Source organism: Ceratotherium simum, chromosome 5 (genome assembly GCF_057802395.1).
Source record: "Ceratotherium simum simum isolate JZ-2026a chromosome 5, ASM5780239v1, whole genome shotgun sequence".
Classification (NCBI taxonomy): domain Eukaryota; kingdom Metazoa; phylum Chordata; class Mammalia; order Perissodactyla; family Rhinocerotidae; genus Ceratotherium; species Ceratotherium simum.
In genome coordinates this window covers 46,768,114-46,788,697 of record NC_141904.1, presented here as the reverse complement: position 1 = coordinate 46,788,697, position 20,584 = coordinate 46,768,114, and the positions used below count along the sequence as shown (strand labels likewise).

Genomic DNA, 20,584 nt, shown 5'->3' with positions numbered 1-20,584 from the left:
AATTTATACCTAATTTTATACTTGGACATACATATTATGTCTATTAGTCTAGTAAAAGTCAATACCAGAGATTTGAGAATTTGTATCATGGGGCTCAACAAGAAAGGGTCACACTAATCACATCCTAGTTAAAAGGGGCAGGATGTGTTTTAGAAACATTGCCATCAAGAGTGACAGAACAGTTTGCACTTGAAGTTACGCAGAGAACTAACTTAAACAGACGACCTCATTCTCTAGCAACCTTGGAAGATGAACAAGGCCTAAGTGCATACAGAAACACTAGCTATCAGTCACCTGGGAACAGGAGGCTGGAATGTTAAAGCAGCATTTACAAAGAAAATGCAGAGGAATATAGCTTCGACCTTACTACCTTGTCAGCATCTCTAGACTTCTCCAGAGAACTGATTACTTTTTCGGTAGCACATAAACTCTCTTCTAGTTTCTGTACTTTTGCCATCTATGGGGAAAAAAAAAAACATTTTTAAAAAAAGAATTAAATCACAAAGTTAACCACACATACATATAAAAAAAGGGAGTTGAAATCTGCTTTTCTTTTTTTTTTTTTTTTTTTTTTTTTTTCACTTTATAAATTTTTTGTTTATTGCAGTAACATTGGTTTATAACATTGTAAAAATTTCAGGTGTACATCATTGTACTTCTATTTCTGCATAGATTACATCATGTTCACCACCAAAATACTAATTACAACCCATCACCACACACATGTACCCAATTATCCCTTTCACCCTCCTCCCGCCCCCCTTCCCCTCTGGTAACCATCAATCCAATCTCTGTCCCTATGTGTTTGTTTATTGTTGTTATTATGTACTACTTAATGAAGGAAATCATACGGTATTTGACCTTCTCCCTCTGACTTATTTCACTTTGCATCATGCCCTGAATGTCCATCCATGTTGTCACAAATGGCTGGATTTCATCGTTTCTTATGGCTGAGTAGTATTCCATTGTGTATATATACCACAGCTTTTTTATCCATTCGTCCCTTGATGGGCACTTAGGTTGCTTCCAAGTCTTGGCTATCGTGCAAATCTGCTTTTCATATTATACATTGTACTCTAGGAGTAATACTTGAAAATGATAACTTGGGTTAAAAGACAACGATTTTGTGGTCTCTATCAGAGACTACCAACAAATTATGATTATAGCCATCTGGAGTTAGAAAAACAAGAGTTGAAAAATAATACAACCAACCAAAAATTCCATCTTTTTATTACCAATTTTAAACATCTGAAAGCTGAAACAGTTTTTATAATAAACCTCTTTAGACATCAGGAATAAAAGTTACGAATCTCAAATTTTAGAGTTAGAGTATAGGACGTTTACCTGCTGCTCACACTTGGCCATCTCTTTCTGTTTCTCCTGACGTACAGCCTCAAGAACTTCTAAGATTTCTCTGGAAGAGAATTATTATCTTTTACTCACGACATCATTCAGTGGAAACAGGAACTGGGTCTATTCATACAGAAGAGATTCAGTGCAATGCAACTGAATTTTATGAGGCACATACTTGGTGTCAGATGTCGTATTCCAGTAGGGGTCAGAAATAGGGGTCAGAAATTTGAACCATTTCTTCAACAACTATTTAATGAGAACCCATTTTTGTGCCATGACAGTTGATTTTTCTTCAGACTACTTAGGACTCCCTAACATAACATATAACAGTATTTCTTTATTACCTGTCATCTTGTGCTAGAATGTAAAATTCATGAGGATGGGGATGTTCTGCTCACTGTCTTACCTCCAAATGTTCTGGCATTTACCAGAATAGTGCCTGTCTTGTTGGATATCACTCAGTGTTTGAATGAATGACTAAATGTTAATTGTCTGTTTCCCAACTAGATGTATGCATCCTCTAGATGTATACACCACTGTATACCACAGCCTAGAAAAGAATCTGTCTCATATTAAGAACTCTGTAAGTATCTGTTGAATAAACAAATTCTTCTCATTAGAATAATAATCATCCTGTCGGCTGATGCCAAGAGGCTGACAGATTACCAAGGAAAAGAACTTGGAGACAGAGGGAAGAAAGACAATGGCATTCATATAAAGGGACCAAGAGGAAAAAAAGAGCAGCTAGAAAAAGAATAGTAGACATAGAAAGAAAAATCAGCCCCCATCTTCCAATTATAAAGGAAAGAAGTGATCTTATTATATATACTGTGATTTATTTATAGAAGGCTTTCAGTTCTGATCACAACCAATTGCTATTTATTTAAAAAGTACTATAGCTAATTATTGCATATTTTGAAAAATTAAGTTTCTCTACATAGCCATTTATACAAAATAATCTGATATTCATTATGGAATGCTTAAAAAAATAAATTTACAGGGTATTAGCAATAAAAAAAAAAAACCCAAGATAAAGAATGTGGTAGTAAATGATATTCTAGTGAACTAATGGAAAAGATAAATAGCACTCACTTAGAACTGTTTTCTTTATCTTCTTCAAATTGTAATAATAATTTGTTATTGCGTTCTTTTTCTGCCTCAAAAAGCTCCATCAAATTCTAAAAGACAATGTTATATTAGATTTTAAGTAATAGTTACTAGCAATGTGTAGTCAACAAACATATCAAGTACCTTCTATGTGGCAGGCACGATGGGCCAGTACAGGAAGTTAGGAAGAGGTCAAAACAGTCCTTGCCCTGCACTCCAGTGAACAGTCACACATCCAGGACAAATTCACCAATAACCATTACCCTTCTTAACTTACATTCAGATCAGATTTCAGAGTTTCATTTTCTTTTTTGCAGTTTTGGAGGTTTTTTGAAAGTTGGTCAATTTCAAACTTCATTACTTCTTGTAAGTTGTCATAGGAATCCTGTAGGCAGGCTTTGGTCTCAAGAAGCTTTTCATTTTCTAATCTTTATCAGGAAAACATTTTCACAATGGTAAATATAAACATTAAATGTAGTTCTGCTAGTCAGATTATCTGCAGTTCAACTTCTCCCATTTACAGACCATTCCCAACTTAGAGAAGCCTTGACAGATATAAAGCTCCTCATAAACTTAAGTGAAATGTCCATGATGCACAAACATATGACACACTGGATCACAGAGCAGTTTGAGGGGGATGGAAAAAACAGGGTGGGCATGTTAGCCTATAGCCTTCTGCTTGCTCATTCTCTCTCCCATGGTTTCAACCAGACATGCTTAATTGATGGGCAATTTAGGCTGATGAGAGTCATTATATAACCCTCATATAAGCTAAAGACTGGCCATTAATTTAGTTTTGTTGATAGCTCAACTCTATCCATTCATCACATATTCTCCCAACTCTAGGAAGGTTTTTTGATGACAAATGTGGCTTTAATTTAAGCAAGAGAGAAAACTCCCTTGGTATAGAACTATCTTTTAATTCACACGATTATTATGTACTGCTTTTTAGGTTTTCATCCTCTCATTCCCTTCTGCAACATATTGTGACATGCTCAAACATCCAGAGGTCACACAGGAACTAGTAAACAACCAACCTGACCACTGGACCATCCAAGGCAGATGTCCCAGCTTGTACACAGAAGGTCATTAGACATAGATCTACCTGCTTTACTAACTCAAAGCAGAGCAGAAGCAGCACATTACAAAGTGGTGTAAGTCAGTTGCAAAAGACAGATATATAGATCATAGATGGTGGGAGGGGAAATGTATTTATGATACAAACTGATATATAAAGCAGGCAAGATAATTCAAGAAACACATAGCAGTGCTGTGCAGTTTCATGCAGGGGCCTTAACAACCTTTGAGTGCCACAATGGAGTATAAGCAGCCCAATAAGTGATGTACATAATGTTACAGCTGAGACACTGCAAAAAATTAAATTATGTCCAACATAAAAAGCAAGGAAGTACTTGATTTTTTTTTTTGAGGAAGATTAGCCCTGAGCTAACATCCATTGCCAATCCTCCTTTTTTTGCTGAGGAAGACGGGCTAACATCCGTGCCCATCTTCCTCTACTTTATATGGGACGCCCCCACAGCATGGCTCAATAAGCTGCGCATAGGTCTGCGCCGGAGATCCAAACCTGTGAACCCCAGGCCGCCGAAGTGGAGCACACGAACGTAACCGCGACACCACTGGGCCGGCCCCTTGATATTTTTAAGATAGAATTTAAGTACATAGCCAAATATACTGGATTCTTAACATTTTAAACCTAGTTCAACTCTGATATGTAAACATGAGGAAATTAAGATTCAATGAGATTAGTGGAGTGACTTTTTAAAAACTGATACAGGGCCGGCCCCGTGGCTTAGCGGTTAAGTGCGTGTGCTCCGCTGCTGGTGGCCCGGGTTCTGCTGGTGGCCCGGGTTCGGATCCCGGGCGCGCACTGACGCACCGCTTCTCCGGCCATGCTGAGGCCACGTCCCACATACAGCAACTAGAAGGCTGTGCAGCTATGACATACAACTATCTACTGGGGCTTTGGGGGGAAAAATAAATAAAAAATAAATAAATAAATAAATAAATAAAAAGATTAAAAAAAGAAAAAAACTGATACAAAACTAATTTATGACAAAGTCAAGATTAGATTCAGTGATTCAGATGTTAAAAACAAATGCCAGGTATAAGAAAAGGCAACAGTGCACCTGTGGTGATAAATGGCAACTGACTTGCAGCCTTGGTGTTGGGGATATAATAGCACAGGGGTGGTGGAGGTTGTGCTGATCCAAACAGCACACGCCCCTCTCTAAAGAGAAAGGAGCAATGGTTGCCATGCAGGAATGTGGACCCAGTGCCACCAGACTGTCTTATTTTTATTTTTTGTGAGGAAGATTAGCCCTGAGCTAATATCTGTTGCCAATTCTCCTCTTTTTGCTGAGGAAGACTGGCCCTGAGCTAACATCCGCGCCTATCTTCCTCTACTTTGTATGTGGGACGCCTGCCACAGCGTGGCTTGATAAGTGATGTGTAGCTCCACACCTGGGATCCAAACCTGTGAACCCTGGGCTACCAGAGTGGAGCATGCAAACATAACCACTATGCCACCAGGCCAGCCCCTATCTTATTTTTAAGAAGATGCTGAAACATGGATTTTTATTAAAAAGCCCTCAATTTTAAAAATGCTATGTTAAACTTTTTTCTTTTTTCTGTGAGGAAGATTAGCCCTGAGCTAACATCTATTGCCAATCCTCCTCTTTTTGCTGAGGAAGACTGGCCCTGGGCTAACATCCATGCCCATCTTCCTCTACTCTATATATGGGATGCCTGCCACACTGTGGCTTGATAAGTGGCGTGTAGGTCTGCATCCAGGATCCGAACCTGAGAACCCTGGGCCTCCAAAGCAGGTGCGCGAACTTAACCACAATGCCACTGGGCTAGCCCTGTTAAACTTTTTTTTTAAACCATTCTGGCCCAACAAAAACATGTCTATGAGTGGATTTGGCCTGTAGATCTCAAGTTTTCTTCCTCTGTTTTTTTTTTGCTGAGGAAGATTAGCCTTGAGCTAACATCTGTTGCCAGTCCTCCTCCTTTTTCCCTTGAGGAAGATGAGCCCTGAGGTAACACCTGTGCCAGTCTTCCTCTATTTGGTATGTGGGTCACCGCCACAGCATGGCTGATGAGTGGTGTAGGTCTGTGCCTGGGATCTGAAGCTGCAAACCCGGGCTGCCAAAGGAGAGCATGCTGAACTTAACCACTATGCCATGGGGCCGGCCCCTCTTCCTCTATTTTAATTCCTTGTTGTACATTTAGAAAATACACGAGAGCTATAGATTTTAATCTTTGCAACTTCTATAAAAATTAAATTCAAGGTTGCCTACTAACAGTTTTTCTAGAGTGAGAAGTCACACTCATACCACACTTACAGTATCACATTCAAAATATCCATTATTAAATTATTGCCATGGATCCAGGGGATAGTATCAAAAACACAAAATGGTTTTAAGTTATGTTTTACAAAAGGCTGACATTAGCAAGGAAAAAAACCAGTAAAAACAAACCAACAATTCACATCTTAGATTACTTTGCTTCAAGATTACCAGCACTTGACTAACCACTAGCCTCCAGAGAGTTACTGCGCACAGTGGTGCCAACTATTCATGTGGTCTACCTTGTACTGTCCCTTCTTCTAATAAGGGCACACTTTTCCCTCTGGGACAGTCACATTACCTGCGTTGGGCCAATACCACCTCAAACCCTGGTAAGTGTCTGGTCCTGAGCTAAGCAGATGACTCAAGCAAGACCAATTCAAATTTTTCCTGGGATTGATATACAGCTGTTGGGAAGAGGATTTCTTTCACAGGGGTTATTAATGCTGGGAGCGAGAATATGGAGCTGTCTGAGGCAATCTGTTCCCTGTCACATAGAGGAAGGCCCTCGATAGGAGGAGAGAATAAGGGCAACACACAGAGGGAAGCAGAGCAGAGAGAAAGAGAGACAGAGAGAGAGAAAAAGAATGAGAGAGAGAGAAAGAATGTGTACTGACAATATTATTTGAGACTCGATCTAGTTTGTCCCTGAAACCAAATTCACCTCTGGGGCTTCCCAATATTGTGAGCCAATAAATTACCTTTCTGTTTGCTTAACTAGTTTGAGTTGGGGTTATAGCACTTGCACTTTAAGTAGTCGTGGGTTACAGGCCAATCAGGCAACTTAAACCATAACAGAACAACTCTACCTGACATTATCTAGTTGAAGCTGTACATGCATGTGTCTTTCTGAAAGGTTGTTGAGTTCTTTCTCCTGACTCTCTCTGAATGAACTATACTCCAATTTCACCGAAGATAGCTCCTTGTCTGCAGAATGAAGAACTACTCGCAGGTCATGCACCTCACTTTTCAAAACTAAAAAACAAACAAAACAAATCCTCAGCAGGTTTCTTTACATGTATTTTTTATAAAGTAGGCAAATAAATTTGATAGGTACTCTTTATACAATCAGCAAAAACAAGTTGATGAGATCATTTTAAGTAAAGATGTTTAATGACTAAGCGAGAGGTACCTAGGAGCACTGAGATTTCTATTTTCTGCCATTTCCTTGCTCATGGTTTTTGGTATATTTCTACCAAAAAAGGAAGAGTTAACATCTGTCCCTGACTTGTAGATCACTTGATTTTTCTACATTTCTCCCGTAGAATGTGCATCAAAACTCTTAATATAAGGGAAAAAAAATCAAGATATTTAACGTATTTTAAGTGACCTATTCTTACTTATTGAAAACCCCTTGGAAATGTACTGGAACTTTCCAAAATGGGTTACATACTTCTGGTCCTCTAAGGAAATTCCAACTGGAAGTAAAATTAGGTAACTTTTTAGATCAAAGAAAATAAAATGGCTGTCTTTTTTGTTTTAGCTTTATCACAAACTAGTGCAAACATTTTCATAAAAGAAGAAATAAACTGAAAAAACCTGGGAATCAAATGATACTCCCACATTTATGAATACATACATATATATAATATATGCTTTGTCACTATTAAAACATTATTCATCTTATGAATTCAAGACACTTCATTTTCAAAGCAGTATTAAAACTTTAAGCAAACAGTTGCATCATTTGTTTGTGAGAAGTCCTAGAGAAATTACGCTTTATGATATATTACTGTTACCACTGCCATGCAAACTCAAGTCTGGTCGTCTAATTAAAAACAAACAAACAAAAAACAACCAATCAAAAATGCAGGGACAAGATTTACTCATATGAGTAAAAAAATACTGAGTTACAGGATTCAGATCACAAAGCTCCCAGTTGCTCAAACTTACAGTCGTTCTTAGTTTGAGTGTCCTGAAGCTGCTTTTCAAGGACATTTAATTGTGAGAGATGCTCTTGCTGCTGTTTGGTCCAATCAGTTCTTTCTGATGAGAAAAGCTTTGAGAAAGAGATAAATTTACTGGAAAAGGAACACTGGCACACCAAGATACACTACAAATCATGACCTTGTTTCTGTTTTTAAAATCTAGTTTTATAAGGTCTCTGACCAAAGAAAACTGGCTGCTCCCATGAATTGCAGTGAGGAGGACCAACAAAGGAAAGGACTACTACAAGCACCTGGACCATCCATCCCGCTTTCTTCCAAACAAACAGCAAGGGATCTATCTGCACTATTGACTAAGTGGGCCCGACTTCAGGCCAGGGCTGTGAGCAGTATATGAAGTAAAATGGAGAATAAAACTCAAGTAAGCCTTGACTAGGACTTTGTCAAGTCATTTTCTTCCTGTAATACTCTGACTTTGAGGATCTGTTTCATACGTTTTCTGAGGCTACACTCTTGGCCTCACCTCCTGCATTTGTGTAGAATGATGTTCCAGTTTGTCGACGTGCTGCTGGAGCTTTAGGTTTTTATGTTCTTCTTCATCCAACTTGACTTGAAGGGCATTCATTTGTTCCTATAACACAAAAACTTCAGATGTCAAAAATTCTTTTAATGGAAATCTCAAACATTCCACCATTTCTTCTGCATTAAAAAAACGAAAAACAAAACTCAAAACCTCATATGAACAAAGGTATCAAAGGCCAGTTTGGAGCCAGAAAACAATTTCCAAAGACTACACTAATGATTTCTCACGTTTCAGAATTACACTTATAGTCCATAAAAGTGGATCATTTGAAACACAAAAGAAAGAAGTGATTAAAATTAAAATCATGAATTAAATCATAGCGGCATCTTGAGACTTCTAAGAAGCTTTCTCAGGGCTGCATGGAGTGCCCTCATCAGAAAACCTCCATGCCTCGGAAAGGGCAGAATTTTGAAATTTGGGCTGGTCTGGCTTACTCTTTTATTAGACAGTAGAAAATTTTTTGGGTTTTTTTCTGAGGAAGATCAGTCCTGAGCTAACATCCATGCCAATCCACCTCTTTTTGCTGAGGAAGACTAGCCCTGGGCTAACATCCGTGCCCATCTTCCTTCACTTTATATGGAACGCCACCACAGCATGGCCTGACAAGCAATGCATCAGTGCGTGCCTGGGATCCGAACCCAGGCTGCCAGCAGTGGAGTGCACTCACTTAATCGCTACGCCACGGGGCCGGCCCCCGAAAATCTTTTTTTAAAAATAAACAAGTCACCAGAATTCTGAGATAAACACATTTTACATGTTATTTCAAATACACCAAAAGCTGTCTAAAATTTGATCTGTAATAAGATTCTTTCAACTATGGTATTTTAATTTCCTTTAGCAGACACAGTACAGTGCCATATAAACCAGTTCTGAAACCTGAAGCTAGTGGCAAACTGGTCTTTTTACATAAGAGAGAACCAAAGCCTAGTGAGATTGGAGAGTGACTTGCTAAATATTGCAAAGCGCATTAAAAGAATAACAGTAGGCCGATTTCTAAGCCAGGGACCTTTACAAACCCATACTTAAAAAGATATGATTTTAATACTAAAGAGGTTTGAACACTGCAAATTATAGAGAGTTAAAATGATATAGAAAATTTGTTTAAAAGAATTTCTATTTACTTTTTCTAAAACTAAACATTACCTGCACCATTCTGAGCTCTTCAGAAATGGCCTCAAAAGCTTGTTCATTCATCTCAGGTGGAACTGGCTCATTTAAGATATCATCATCTAACTTGCTAGAATTCTGCGTGTGCATAGAGCCAAAGCTCCCTGTTTCAGGGCTTAATTTTGGTCGAGGCCAAAGTTGATAAGCCTTGGTTGGTGTAGTTATAATCTGCAGCAAAAAAATGATTACAGAAAACAACATTAGCACACATGAAAAAAATAGCGTATTTAGTAATTGTTTGAACAGAGAGCATAAAATTGAAATTCTATTCATCAAAAGAAAAGAAAAAGTATCCTTGAGAAGCAGCATAGAAATGCCCAAGTGGAAACAAATTTATCAATTCAATGCAGTCTCTAATAAGATTTTTAAAAATGAAACTTGATAAGCCAATTCCAAACTTTATACAAAGAATAAACATGCAAGAAAAGACAATTAAAAAGAGAACGAATTGGGAAGACTTCCCTGGCCAATATAAAAATACATTATAAGGGTCTGGACATTAAAATAGTCATTATTAGCATATGAATAGAATTATTAGCATAGAACAGTCAAACAGAATACTGGAAAAAAATACAAAGTCCAGAAATAGAATGATTTATATGTGTAAAGTTCAGATTAGTGAGAAAAACATGGACTATTAAAAAAAAAAGTTGAATCCCTATGCCACACCATTCAAAAATAAAATAGCAGATGCATTAAACATCTCAATGTCAAAACAAAATTAGAAAAGTAGTAACATAAAGTAAAATATACTGATGGTCTTGAGATTGTCTGGGCCTTTAAAAATGCATAAAAGTCACAAAGATAAAGGATTGATAAACCTAGCTATATCAAAATTTTAAAACTCCTGTATAACAAAAGTATCATATACAAAGATGAAAGACAAGCAACACGATGGCAGACTATATTGGCAGTACAGATAATAAACAAAAGATTAACATTTTAAAACTCCTACAAATCAGAAGAAAAAGATGAACAACTAGTAGGAAAAAGGGCTCTTTTTTCATAGAAAAGGATATACAAATGGTCAGTGAACATAGGAAAAGATATTCAACCTCACTAGAAATGAGGGAAATGAGAATTAAAACCTTAACGAGGGCCGGGCCCGTGGCTTAGCGGTTAAGCGCCCGCGCTCCGCTACTGGCGGCCCGGGTTCCGACCCCGGGCGCACGCAGACGCACCGCTTCTCCAGCCATGCTGAGGCCACGTCCCACACACAGCAACTAGAAGGATGTGCAACTATGACATACAACTATCTACATGGGCTTTGGGGAAAAAAAAGGAGGAGGACTGGCAACAGATGTTAGCTCAGAGCCGGTCTTCCTCAGCAAAAAGAGGAGGATTAGCACGGATGTTAGCTCAGGGCTGATCTTCCTCACAAAAAAAAAAAAAAAAAAAAAACACCTTAACGAGATATCATTTTTCACTCTTCAGACTGTCGAGCATTAAAGAGCCTGACAACACCACTCCCGGGGGCCGGTGCTGACCAATGAGCACTCCCAGACCTCCCAGGAAGGCGTGTGGTGCAGCCCTTGGAGGGCACTTCAGCAGGACTGACTCCACTGCTGACATCCTAAGACTACCACCTCTCCTTCACAGAATCCACCCCAGAGAATGCTTACACTGGAAACCACCAAAATAAGCCAGGGGTCATCCAAAACATGGAAGCCCAGGTTTAAAATGAGGTAGAGCTCTAGGGACTAGTTAATGTGGAAAGAACCAAGGCATATCCCTGAGTTAACAGAAGCCCACTGCAGAATAACATATGTAGGATGATTCCACTCATTTTTAAAAACAAAGCATAATAAAAAATCTATAACTCTACATATCTTCTCAGTCCATGTATATTTATTGCACAAAATTGCTAAGAAAAAAGATTCTCAAATTGATAACAAATTACCCCTGGGTTATGGGAGATGAAGGACTAGATTAGACCCAGATTGGCAAAGGTGCTCAAAAGGAGCTTTAACCTAAACTTGTATACATATGCATATTTCTTTTCAACAAGGAGAATGTATTCATAAAGTACTCATATAATTAAAAATGAACAACAACAACAACAGATCTGAATTGTTATGCTACTCTTGGCAAACGTTTTAATCCCCTTAGTCCTGTTTCCTCAGCTATAAAGAAAAGAAGCAGGACTAGAAGGCCATAGTGCTTCAAGCTCGATAATTCTACTGGGTTAAGGGGCTACAGACACAAATTGTAAAACATTTGGCGATATTCTCCAAGTACTTTAAAATAATTTACTACAGAGATATTAAAGGCTACCTTTTTTTAAAAAGCAAAGAAAAAAAATTCTACCTTTATAAGGAAAAATAGCATTTTCCAGGTTCAATAAATCATGAAATATCCATACAATATATTCTTGTGCAGATGCCAAAACAAACCAAAAACAAAAAAAGAGAGAAAGTTCCTTTTTTCCCTTCAGACATGGGACAAACTCTAAAATATCATCATTAAAAAAAAAAAACAAAAGAACAATCAAGGTGTAGAATGATGTGTATTGTATGCTACTGCGTGTATAACACAAGAAAATAAGAAAAAGAAAGAAAACAAAAAACAGAAAGACTTGGTGACATTGCCTCCAAAGAGGGTCGTGGTTGGTTGTAAAGACAGCAGACAGAAAGTGACTTGACACTATACTCCTTGTACCTTTAAAAATTTCAGTCATGTGAATTATCTACTCAAACAAATGAATAAAATTACTTTTAAAAGCAGTTTACTATTAAGTGACACAAAAAACATTACTGTTAAAGGTAACCATTAGAGAGAAACATCTATTTAAAGACATATAAGGAAAGTTTTTTTAGCCTTCAGAGAATTTGGTACAAAGAGCTACAATCACCAGCATCAGCATCAGCATCATCACTTCCTGGCCTTCTGCTCTCCTTGTGTACTTTCCGTCTCTCTCCTCATCCTCAGATGCTCAGTTTTTTCTTTCATGAGGGCCATGGTTATTTATGCCTCCTGTTATCCCCAGTGGTACCTGTGATCCTTTAGTGGTCTCTGTCTTTAGGATTTCTATTCTTCCACTGCAAGCTTTGAGCACATGATACAGCATAGCAACAGCTGCCATTTACTGAGATCTACCAGGTGCCAGGCACTTTATTATCTCATTTAATGCTCTAAAAACCTGCAATTAAATTACCCTCATCTCCAACTGAGACACAATAATGAGGCTCAGAAGTTAGGAAACCCTGCCCACGGTTAGTTACAGATTAGAGTTTGACCCCAGGTCTGATTCCAAATGCTGTATTCTTTCCTACACCACCCTGCCACTAGGGGTATATATCAGAACACTAAGACTGTGTCACCCTGGGGTTAACCATCTGCAAGGGATTCTATCTGTATCAGGGGGGATAATCTGCACAGACTTTCTCCATTATTAAGAAAATGAGATAGCACTGATTTAAAGTTGAAGCATTGCTTCAGATTACCTACCTTTAGTGTTTCAGCATGAATTTTATTCAGCTGAGAAACTTCTTGCCGCTTGCAGGCTTTTGTTGCTTCCAAAAGGTTTTCAAGATTAAGGTTTGCTTTTTGCAAAGACTGAAGCTCTGATTCTAATTCTAGCTGCCTTTTCCTAATAGATATAAAATCGAGTATTTCAGGTAAAGAATAGTGTCACACATTTGTAGAGTACTTTACAGTTTATACTCTCACATAACTTTATAGTTATCTCTTTATATCACAGATATTCTCCAATTATTACCCCCATTTTCCAGTTGCGTAAAATATAGCTCAGAGATTGATGACTGTTTAAGGTGTTCAACTAGCAAACAGTAGAGCTCCAATTCAAAGCCCAAACAGACCAGGATGATTCCATACGTGATATGTTATTTTTAAAACAAACGCTTCTTTATACTTTAGAACAGGATTAATCTTAATTATGAATGTGGTTTATCTTTGTTTTCTTTTACACAAAGAGCATCAAGTAAGAATATTAATAAATCTGTAATTTCTAAAAATCCTGTTTTAATTCACAACAATAGTGATTTAAATTTGGTGGCCAGATTAAGAATTTACTACATAAGTTCAATAAACACTCATCTCAACAGGTATATCCCTTAAAACATTCATATCATCTAGTTCATTAAATATATTATTAAAGAGCTGGAAGTTTATGTCAATTATACCTCAACTTAAAAGAAAAAAAAGAGCTAGAAGCAAGCCCTTTTCCTTTATGTCAAAACAAGTTGGTTGCTGTATGAGAATTTAATATTTAAAGTAAAATGCTCAATTAAATGGTCAATGTTAAACACTAAAATAAATCAACACTAAAAGATATGAAAATAAGTGAGAACGAATGTGCGTTTACACTTTACCTAGTTAGTTCTTTGAATTCTTCATATTCTTGCTTGGAATTATTCAGCTCTGTCTGAATTTGCAGGAGCTGTGCTTTTAACTTCTCAGTGTTTGCTAATGAGCATGGCTCTTTCAGAGCTTTAGGAGAGAATCCCTGCTGACCTGATAATAAAGAAACAACTTGGTCTTTGAAAGACAAAAATAACAGAATACATTTTCTAAGTTCTCTGCCAGGTATCAAGTTGGAAGCACAAGGAGGAAAAATGAGAAATGGGTTGGAAAGTAGGCCCTAAAATACAAAAGCCTTTAACTCAACAGGAGACACAACACAGTATGTCAAAGAGTATTAGCAGTTGCTTTCTTTTTTTTTTTTTTTGCTTGAGGAAGAGTATCCCTGAACTAACATCTGTTGGCAATTTTCCTCTTTTTTTTGCTTGAGGAAGATTAGCCTTGGGCTAACAGCTGTGCCAATTTTCCTCCACTTTATATGTGGGTCACCGCCACAGCATGGCTGATGAATGGTGTAGGTCTGCATCTGGGATCCAGGCTGCTGAAGCAGAGCGTGCCAAACTTAACCACTAGGCCATGGCGCGGCCCCAGAAGTTGCTTTTGAGAAGCTGAGAAGCCACAGATGGAGGGGCATATTTAAGGCACCACCTTTTCCATTAGGAGAAAGAGAAAATAATGACTAAAGTACAACACTCACACTGCTGGATGGAGAAACACCATTAGTTGAATCCTGCAGGAATTAGTGCTAGTAGCTAATGTTTTAACAGTCAGTGAATTTTAGAAAAGAAACAAGATGAAAGAACTTGGTGTCATCTACCAGGTAGAAAATACTAACTTTCAGTGATTGGAGAATATGTTGAAAAGAGTTCCACTGAGTTTCAGTGTGGGAAAATATGTAAAAGTTGTTTAGAGAATGATATATGTTTAGAAGATGGTGGGGACCAGAAATTACCATTAGTATCTTTCAAAGGTAGTAAGTTAAGGTACTGGCCAATAAAATACAGAACATTGTAGGGAAAAATAGTCAAACTAATACAGAAAACCTGATCTTAAATTTGCATCTAAAATCTTGGTCTCTCCACAACCCAAATACTGTGAATTTTATTCTTTTATTAAGTCATAACAGAATGGAAGACTTAGAAAAGGAAAATTTAAAAAGGACACAACAGGTTTCTTTACGAGTACAGAATAAGAACATAAGAGTTTTCTCAATTTAAACCTGAAAAGAAACTAAGGCTGCGACAGACTATAATAAAAGACCATGAAAATATTCACTCTATACCAATAGCTGCCAAGCCTGTAAGTTAAATTCAGTACTAACTAAACCATTTTTCACAGAATAAAAGTAAACGAAAATATCATATAACTAACAGAGTGTATACTAGCAAGCATGCCACAACCACATCAGGACCAAAACACTGTGCTGGGACCCCAAGTCAGAGTGCTCTGCCATCTCACATTGGACAGATCTTAGAGCAGGTGGATAAACATCTCAACTCTACATTCATTCATGGTGTGATGAGTTAACCACTTTTCATTTCAAATACTTAAAATAAGAAAATTTCGTTTAATAAAAATTAAGAGCGGGGCTGGCCCAGTGGAGTAGCAGTTAAGTTTGTGCGCTCCGCTTCAGCGGCCCGGGATGTGTGGGTTTGGATCCCGGGCACGGACCCACACACTGCTTATCAAACCACACTGTGGCAGGCGTCCCACGTGTAAAGTAGAGGAAGATGGGCATGGATGTTAGCCCAGGGCCAATCTTCCTCAGCAAAAAAGAGGATTGGGAACAGATGTTAGCAACAGGGCTAATCTTCCTAAACAGAAAAACAAAAACAAAAAAATTAAGAGTAATATCTGAATCAATCTTTTATCAACAAAACAGAAAAATATAATCGATATTTCCTTGATATGTCTATTAGCTTACATAATTTACTACTCTGTGATTTTTGAGAAGAAAGTGTAGAAAATGACTTTGATAACATAAAAGCATTAAGTATGAATATAAGAAATTAGCACACCAAGTCTAGAGGCTAAAATGAAGGCCCCACCTGCAGGGCAATATAAACGCCCTTTAAAACAGCCCTTTGCCCCTATAAGACATGTATACAACAATCATTTCTTACTTTTGTCATTTTTCTCTGTGCCAGATACTTCAAAGAAAGCTTTTTCTAGTATTGCAATGGTCTGGGCATCCATTTCTTGGGCTCTTTTCACAGGCTCTAATAATCTCAGTCTTCTATTCTCCTCCCTGAGGGAATGATTTTCCATAGCATACTTTGCGACTCTGGGGTGGTGCTCTATCTGTGACATAAAAGAATCACAGACTTACACATTTACACACATTTCCTTAATGAACAAGTCTTTCTGAACAGCCATTAGAAAACACAAAGAATGCCGCATGCACTGCTGGTGGCAGCCTGCTGCAACCACTGTGTAAGGCAACTTGGCATTTGCGATCAGACTGGATATGTGCATATCCTACAACTCCGTTATTCTACATCTGGGTCTGTACCCTTAAAACTTTCACCCAGGCACGTGAGGAGATAAGCAAAAGGGTGTACACTGTGGCAGACTTTTCATGCAAAGAAGACTGCTTAAATTAACACATTGAAAAGAATAAGGAAACTCTCTTTTGACCAGAATTGAATGCCCTCCAAGAGACATTAAGTGAAAAGGGCAAGGTGCAGAAAAGTGTGTATGGTGAGCTGCCTTTTGTGTGCAAAAGGAATAAAAGTAAAAATATCTATCCATATTAGTTTGAATATGCATAAAAACCTCTAGAACGATATATAAAACTGATAAGAGGTGATCTTTGTTTTTTCATGATGTGCCTGGATTAATTATCCACCCTACCCAGGGAAAAGGAAAAATAACAACAAAACAACTTTAAAGGGCTCAACTGTAAAGAGACCACTGATTCAGAGAACCACAACTGCCCACTGGGATGAATGGTGCTTAGCCTGCTGGGGCTAAGTGCTCTAGAAACATTACCACAACTTCCGCCCTTTTCCCTTCAGGTTTTACTATTTTGGAAAATGGGGGAAAAGAAATTATGCAATCATACTGTCAGTTGAATTCATTTAAAACACTTCCCACTGTATTAAATTACAAGAATTTGGTGACAAATTTATCTTTGCCTTGAACTTCTTTTATTTTTAGAAATACGGCAAATGTCACACACTCACTTGTTCTCGCAGATTTTGAATCTCATCCCTTAATTCGGACAGCAAACGATCCTGCTCCTCGGGTAGAAAACTTCCCCGAGATTCCTTGTGGAGCTTCTCCAGGCGCATTATTTGATCCTCTCGGAATTTCACAATCATTTTATTAGACTGAATAAATTTTTCTTTTTTGAGGGTGAGGTCTTCTAATTGGGTAATTTTTTCTACCAGAGACTTAAGAAATTCATAATTTGTTAAACATGAAAAATAATTCAGCTTTTAAATTTTCACAAACCAATCAACAAACACTAACTTCACATTTATTTACTTATTTTTTTTTTTACCGTGGTAACATTGGTTTATAACATTATATAAATTTTAGATGTACATCATTATATTTCAATTTCTATGTAGATTACATCATGTTTACCACCCAAAGACTAATTACAATCCATCACCACACAAATGTGCCTAATCACCCCTTTCACCCTCCTCTCTAACTTCACATTTAATCTCAAAGGCAAAATTAGATTTTTCATAGCCTTCCTTAGTTTTATTTATTTGTGACATTTATTTTACTCAGAAAGGCACCATATAGCAAAAGCCTAAAGCATCTTGAATCCCCTTTATACTAATTCAGTTTCTTACCTTCTTTTCCTGTTCAGATTTCTTAAAGAATAACATTGCCTCTTGGAAATACTTCATGTAATTAGTCTTGTCTCCATCTGTAATTGATCCAGTAAGAAAGAAAGGGAAAGGGAAAAAAATAATGTTTATCTCTTAAATTTTAAAACCCAGAGATGAGCTAAAACAGCCTTTGATTGACTGCTCTCAATTAATCTAAAAGAATCAGACTGAGGGCCGGCCCAGTGGCGTAGTGGTTAAGTTCGCTCACTCCACCTCAGCGGCCCGGAGTTCGCAGGTTCAGATCCCGGGCATGGACCTATGCACCGCTCATCAAGCCATGCTGTGGCAGCATCCCACATAAAAAAATAGAGGAAGATGGGTACAGATGTTAGCTCAGGGCTAATCTTCCTCCACAAAAAGAGGAAGATTGGCAACAGATGTTAGTTCAGAGCCAATCTTCCTCACCAAAAAAAAAAAAAAAAAAAAAACCAGGCTGAATTCTGGGGCTGGCCCAGTGGCGTAGTGGTTAAGTTCTCGTGCTCCGCTTTGGCGGCCCAGAGTTTGCAGGTTTGGATCCCAGGTGTGGACATACACACCACTCATTAAGCCATGCTGTGGTGGCATCCCATATATAAAATGGAGGAAGATTGGCACAGATGTTAGCTCAGCAACAATCTTCCTCAAGCAAAAAAAAAAAGGAAGATTGGCAACAGATGTTAGCTCAGGGCCAATCTTCCTCACACACACAAAAAAGAATCAGACTGTTATTACCAGATGATGGATTTCGAATTAACCCAGTCTACATATTAGCTATTTTTTAAAGAAAAATAAGTCTCTCTTATCCTATTTAGTAAACATATACAGATTACAAATGACATGACAAAATCTTGGACGTGGATGTAAATTAAATTTATTAGTATCTCTTTTTAGCAGTTTTATTAGGGACGAGTTATTCAAAATTATTTCTACTCTCCTTTCCCACTATATCGCACAGAATTCAGTATCTGTGGTATCTGTATCTGGTTACAGACTAAGCACCATGTTCCCATGTAGGTGAAATAAACAGAAACTTGTGGAAAAATTTGGGTAGCCTTATTGTGTAGTAACTGTCGTCAGAAGGTTGTCATACTAATATTTGCACGTGGTCTTCTTCAGGATAAAGGACACTGTGCTCATCTTACCTCTAGTCAGAAAGCTCTCTGGTAGCATCTGCCCTGAAGTAAACTGGGCCAACTGTTCTTTGAGCCTCTTCACTTCAGCTTGGAGTTGGTTCACATTTCCTTGGGTGTCTTCATTTACCACTGCCTAGTCAAGAATTTTTTAAAAAGCATTAAAAGAGCACTTATTGAGTTGTAGAGTCTTGTGTTTATATTTGTTTGTATGATTTGGAGTGATGAACACCAAACAAAACTGCACTCCCATTGCACAAACAGTCAAAAGGCCACCAGAACCACAGGGTGCTGGAGAGGGGAGGAAGCTTCCTTTCCCTGTGCCTTCATACCTAGAGCCAGAGATCGTTCCCTGCTCACAACTCCTCCTTTACGCTCCCACTTAGGTCTCTGCTCTGTTGACTAGTCCTGGACCCTGTTGGCCTGGGTCATGCCTGGGATCTAGGTATGTTCATCTAACATTGCCTTCTTCTTAAGACAGAGAGCTCCACACCCATGGAGGAGAGCAAACACCTCAATGGGTGTCATCTCCCATCTGTCTTGGCTCTCTATAAAGGCTGTGATGAACTGCAGGACTGGCTGGAGCTCCATCAGCTTGGCAGAAACCACCCTCTCCAGAGGAATCCAACCCTTTATGTCCTAACAGCCCTTCTGGAAGGAGGGGTTGGTTTGACAGCTCCATTTCTGTTTTATTACCACACTAAATGCTATTTTAAAGAAATGTCTCTTTAAGAAATTCTCTTAAAGAAATGTCTTGAGACTACTTCTAAGAAGTTCAAAAAGGCCCACAAAACCTACGGGGTGATAACAAGAGCCAATGGCAGAGTGCCAACCAGATCAAAGGGACCCAGCTGTGAATACCCAATACTTCAGTGAGGGAAAAAACCCTGACAGCCCCAAGGTCCCCGTGTTCCTGTCTTAAACCAGGTCTGCCTATTAGGAAAGAGCTAAATAGTTCATCCTTAAACAAGTCCCAGATATCCTAGCCACTTTCCATTGACAGGCTGCAGCAGGGGACTTACCATTGATAGTGACTAGTATAAGGCTCCTGGCTTTGTTGTTCATGTGTTAAGAAGCCATTTCTAGTTGCTCCTCATTCTTATGGCCAGCCTCATTATAAGGCATTCCTTGTACATTCTGACATCATTGTCACATCAGTGACATCACAATTCTAATTATCTCTGCAGTTCTCTACTCTCTAAAAACTTCTAGTAAGTCCCAAGAGACAGGGTGAGGAGGCTCTAATTTTTCTTCCTTGTATTACAAATACCCTACCAGGAGTCATAATCCAATAAAACGAATGAATGAGTAGACCTATACTCTTCTGACTTACTCAGGGGAAGAGGCAACATGGACCTCTTCATTCTTACCATAATAAGATGATCAGGGAGTCTACTTTTGGGGTAAGAATGACCAATTTCTCCTTTGAAAGAGAGGAAATTAATCTGCCAATTTATGGCACTATGATTCTTTTGTCTAGAACCAAAGGGGCCTCCAACCTCTCTAAAACAAGTGGGGACTCCTTGGTATTTTGACAGTCTGCACCAGGGGTTGGCAAAGTGCTGCTTGTCTGTGGGCCAAATACAGTCTGCCCCCTGTTTTTGTGAAGTTTTACTGGAACACAGCCATAGCCATATGTTTACACCTTGTCTATGACTGCTTTCTCACTACAAAGGCAGAGCTGAGTAGTTGGGACAGAGACCATATGATCCAAGAAGCCTAAAATATTTACCATTTGGCCCTTTACAGGAAAAGTTTTATGACCACTGGTATACACGAATATCAAGGAAGCTTCTTGCATATAAAGAAAAATAGGGAATCCTTGGAGTTACTGACATCTTGA

General features: G+C 38.3%; 1 protein-coding gene across 2 annotated transcripts in view; it reads right to left on the bottom strand.

Annotated features, from left to right (window-relative positions):
• Positions 1–20,584, bottom strand: part of KIF15 (kinesin family member 15) — a 67,885-nt gene that overhangs the window by 18,090 nt on the left and 29,211 nt on the right. For both annotated transcript variants that reach the window (XM_087430838.1, XM_014791207.2), the window contains 14 exons: positions 18,754–18,877; positions 17,594–17,670; positions 16,970–17,179; positions 15,908–16,085; positions 13,796–13,937; positions 12,912–13,053; positions 9,441–9,632; positions 8,238–8,345; positions 7,722–7,827; positions 6,638–6,803; positions 2,738–2,888; positions 2,446–2,531; positions 1,345–1,414; positions 371–457 (listed from right to left, as the gene is read on the bottom strand). In XM_087430838.1, the coding sequence (XP_087286964.1) occupies positions 371–457; positions 1,345–1,414; positions 2,446–2,531; positions 2,738–2,888; positions 6,638–6,803; positions 7,722–7,827; positions 8,238–8,345; positions 9,441–9,632; positions 12,912–13,053; positions 13,796–13,937; positions 15,908–16,085; positions 16,970–17,179; positions 17,594–17,670; positions 18,754–18,877 (1,839 nt within the window). The remainder of the gene's footprint in view (positions 1–370; positions 458–1,344; positions 1,415–2,445; positions 2,532–2,737; positions 2,889–6,637; positions 6,804–7,721; positions 7,828–8,237; positions 8,346–9,440; positions 9,633–12,911; positions 13,054–13,795; positions 13,938–15,907; positions 16,086–16,969; positions 17,180–17,593; positions 17,671–18,753; positions 18,878–20,584) is intronic.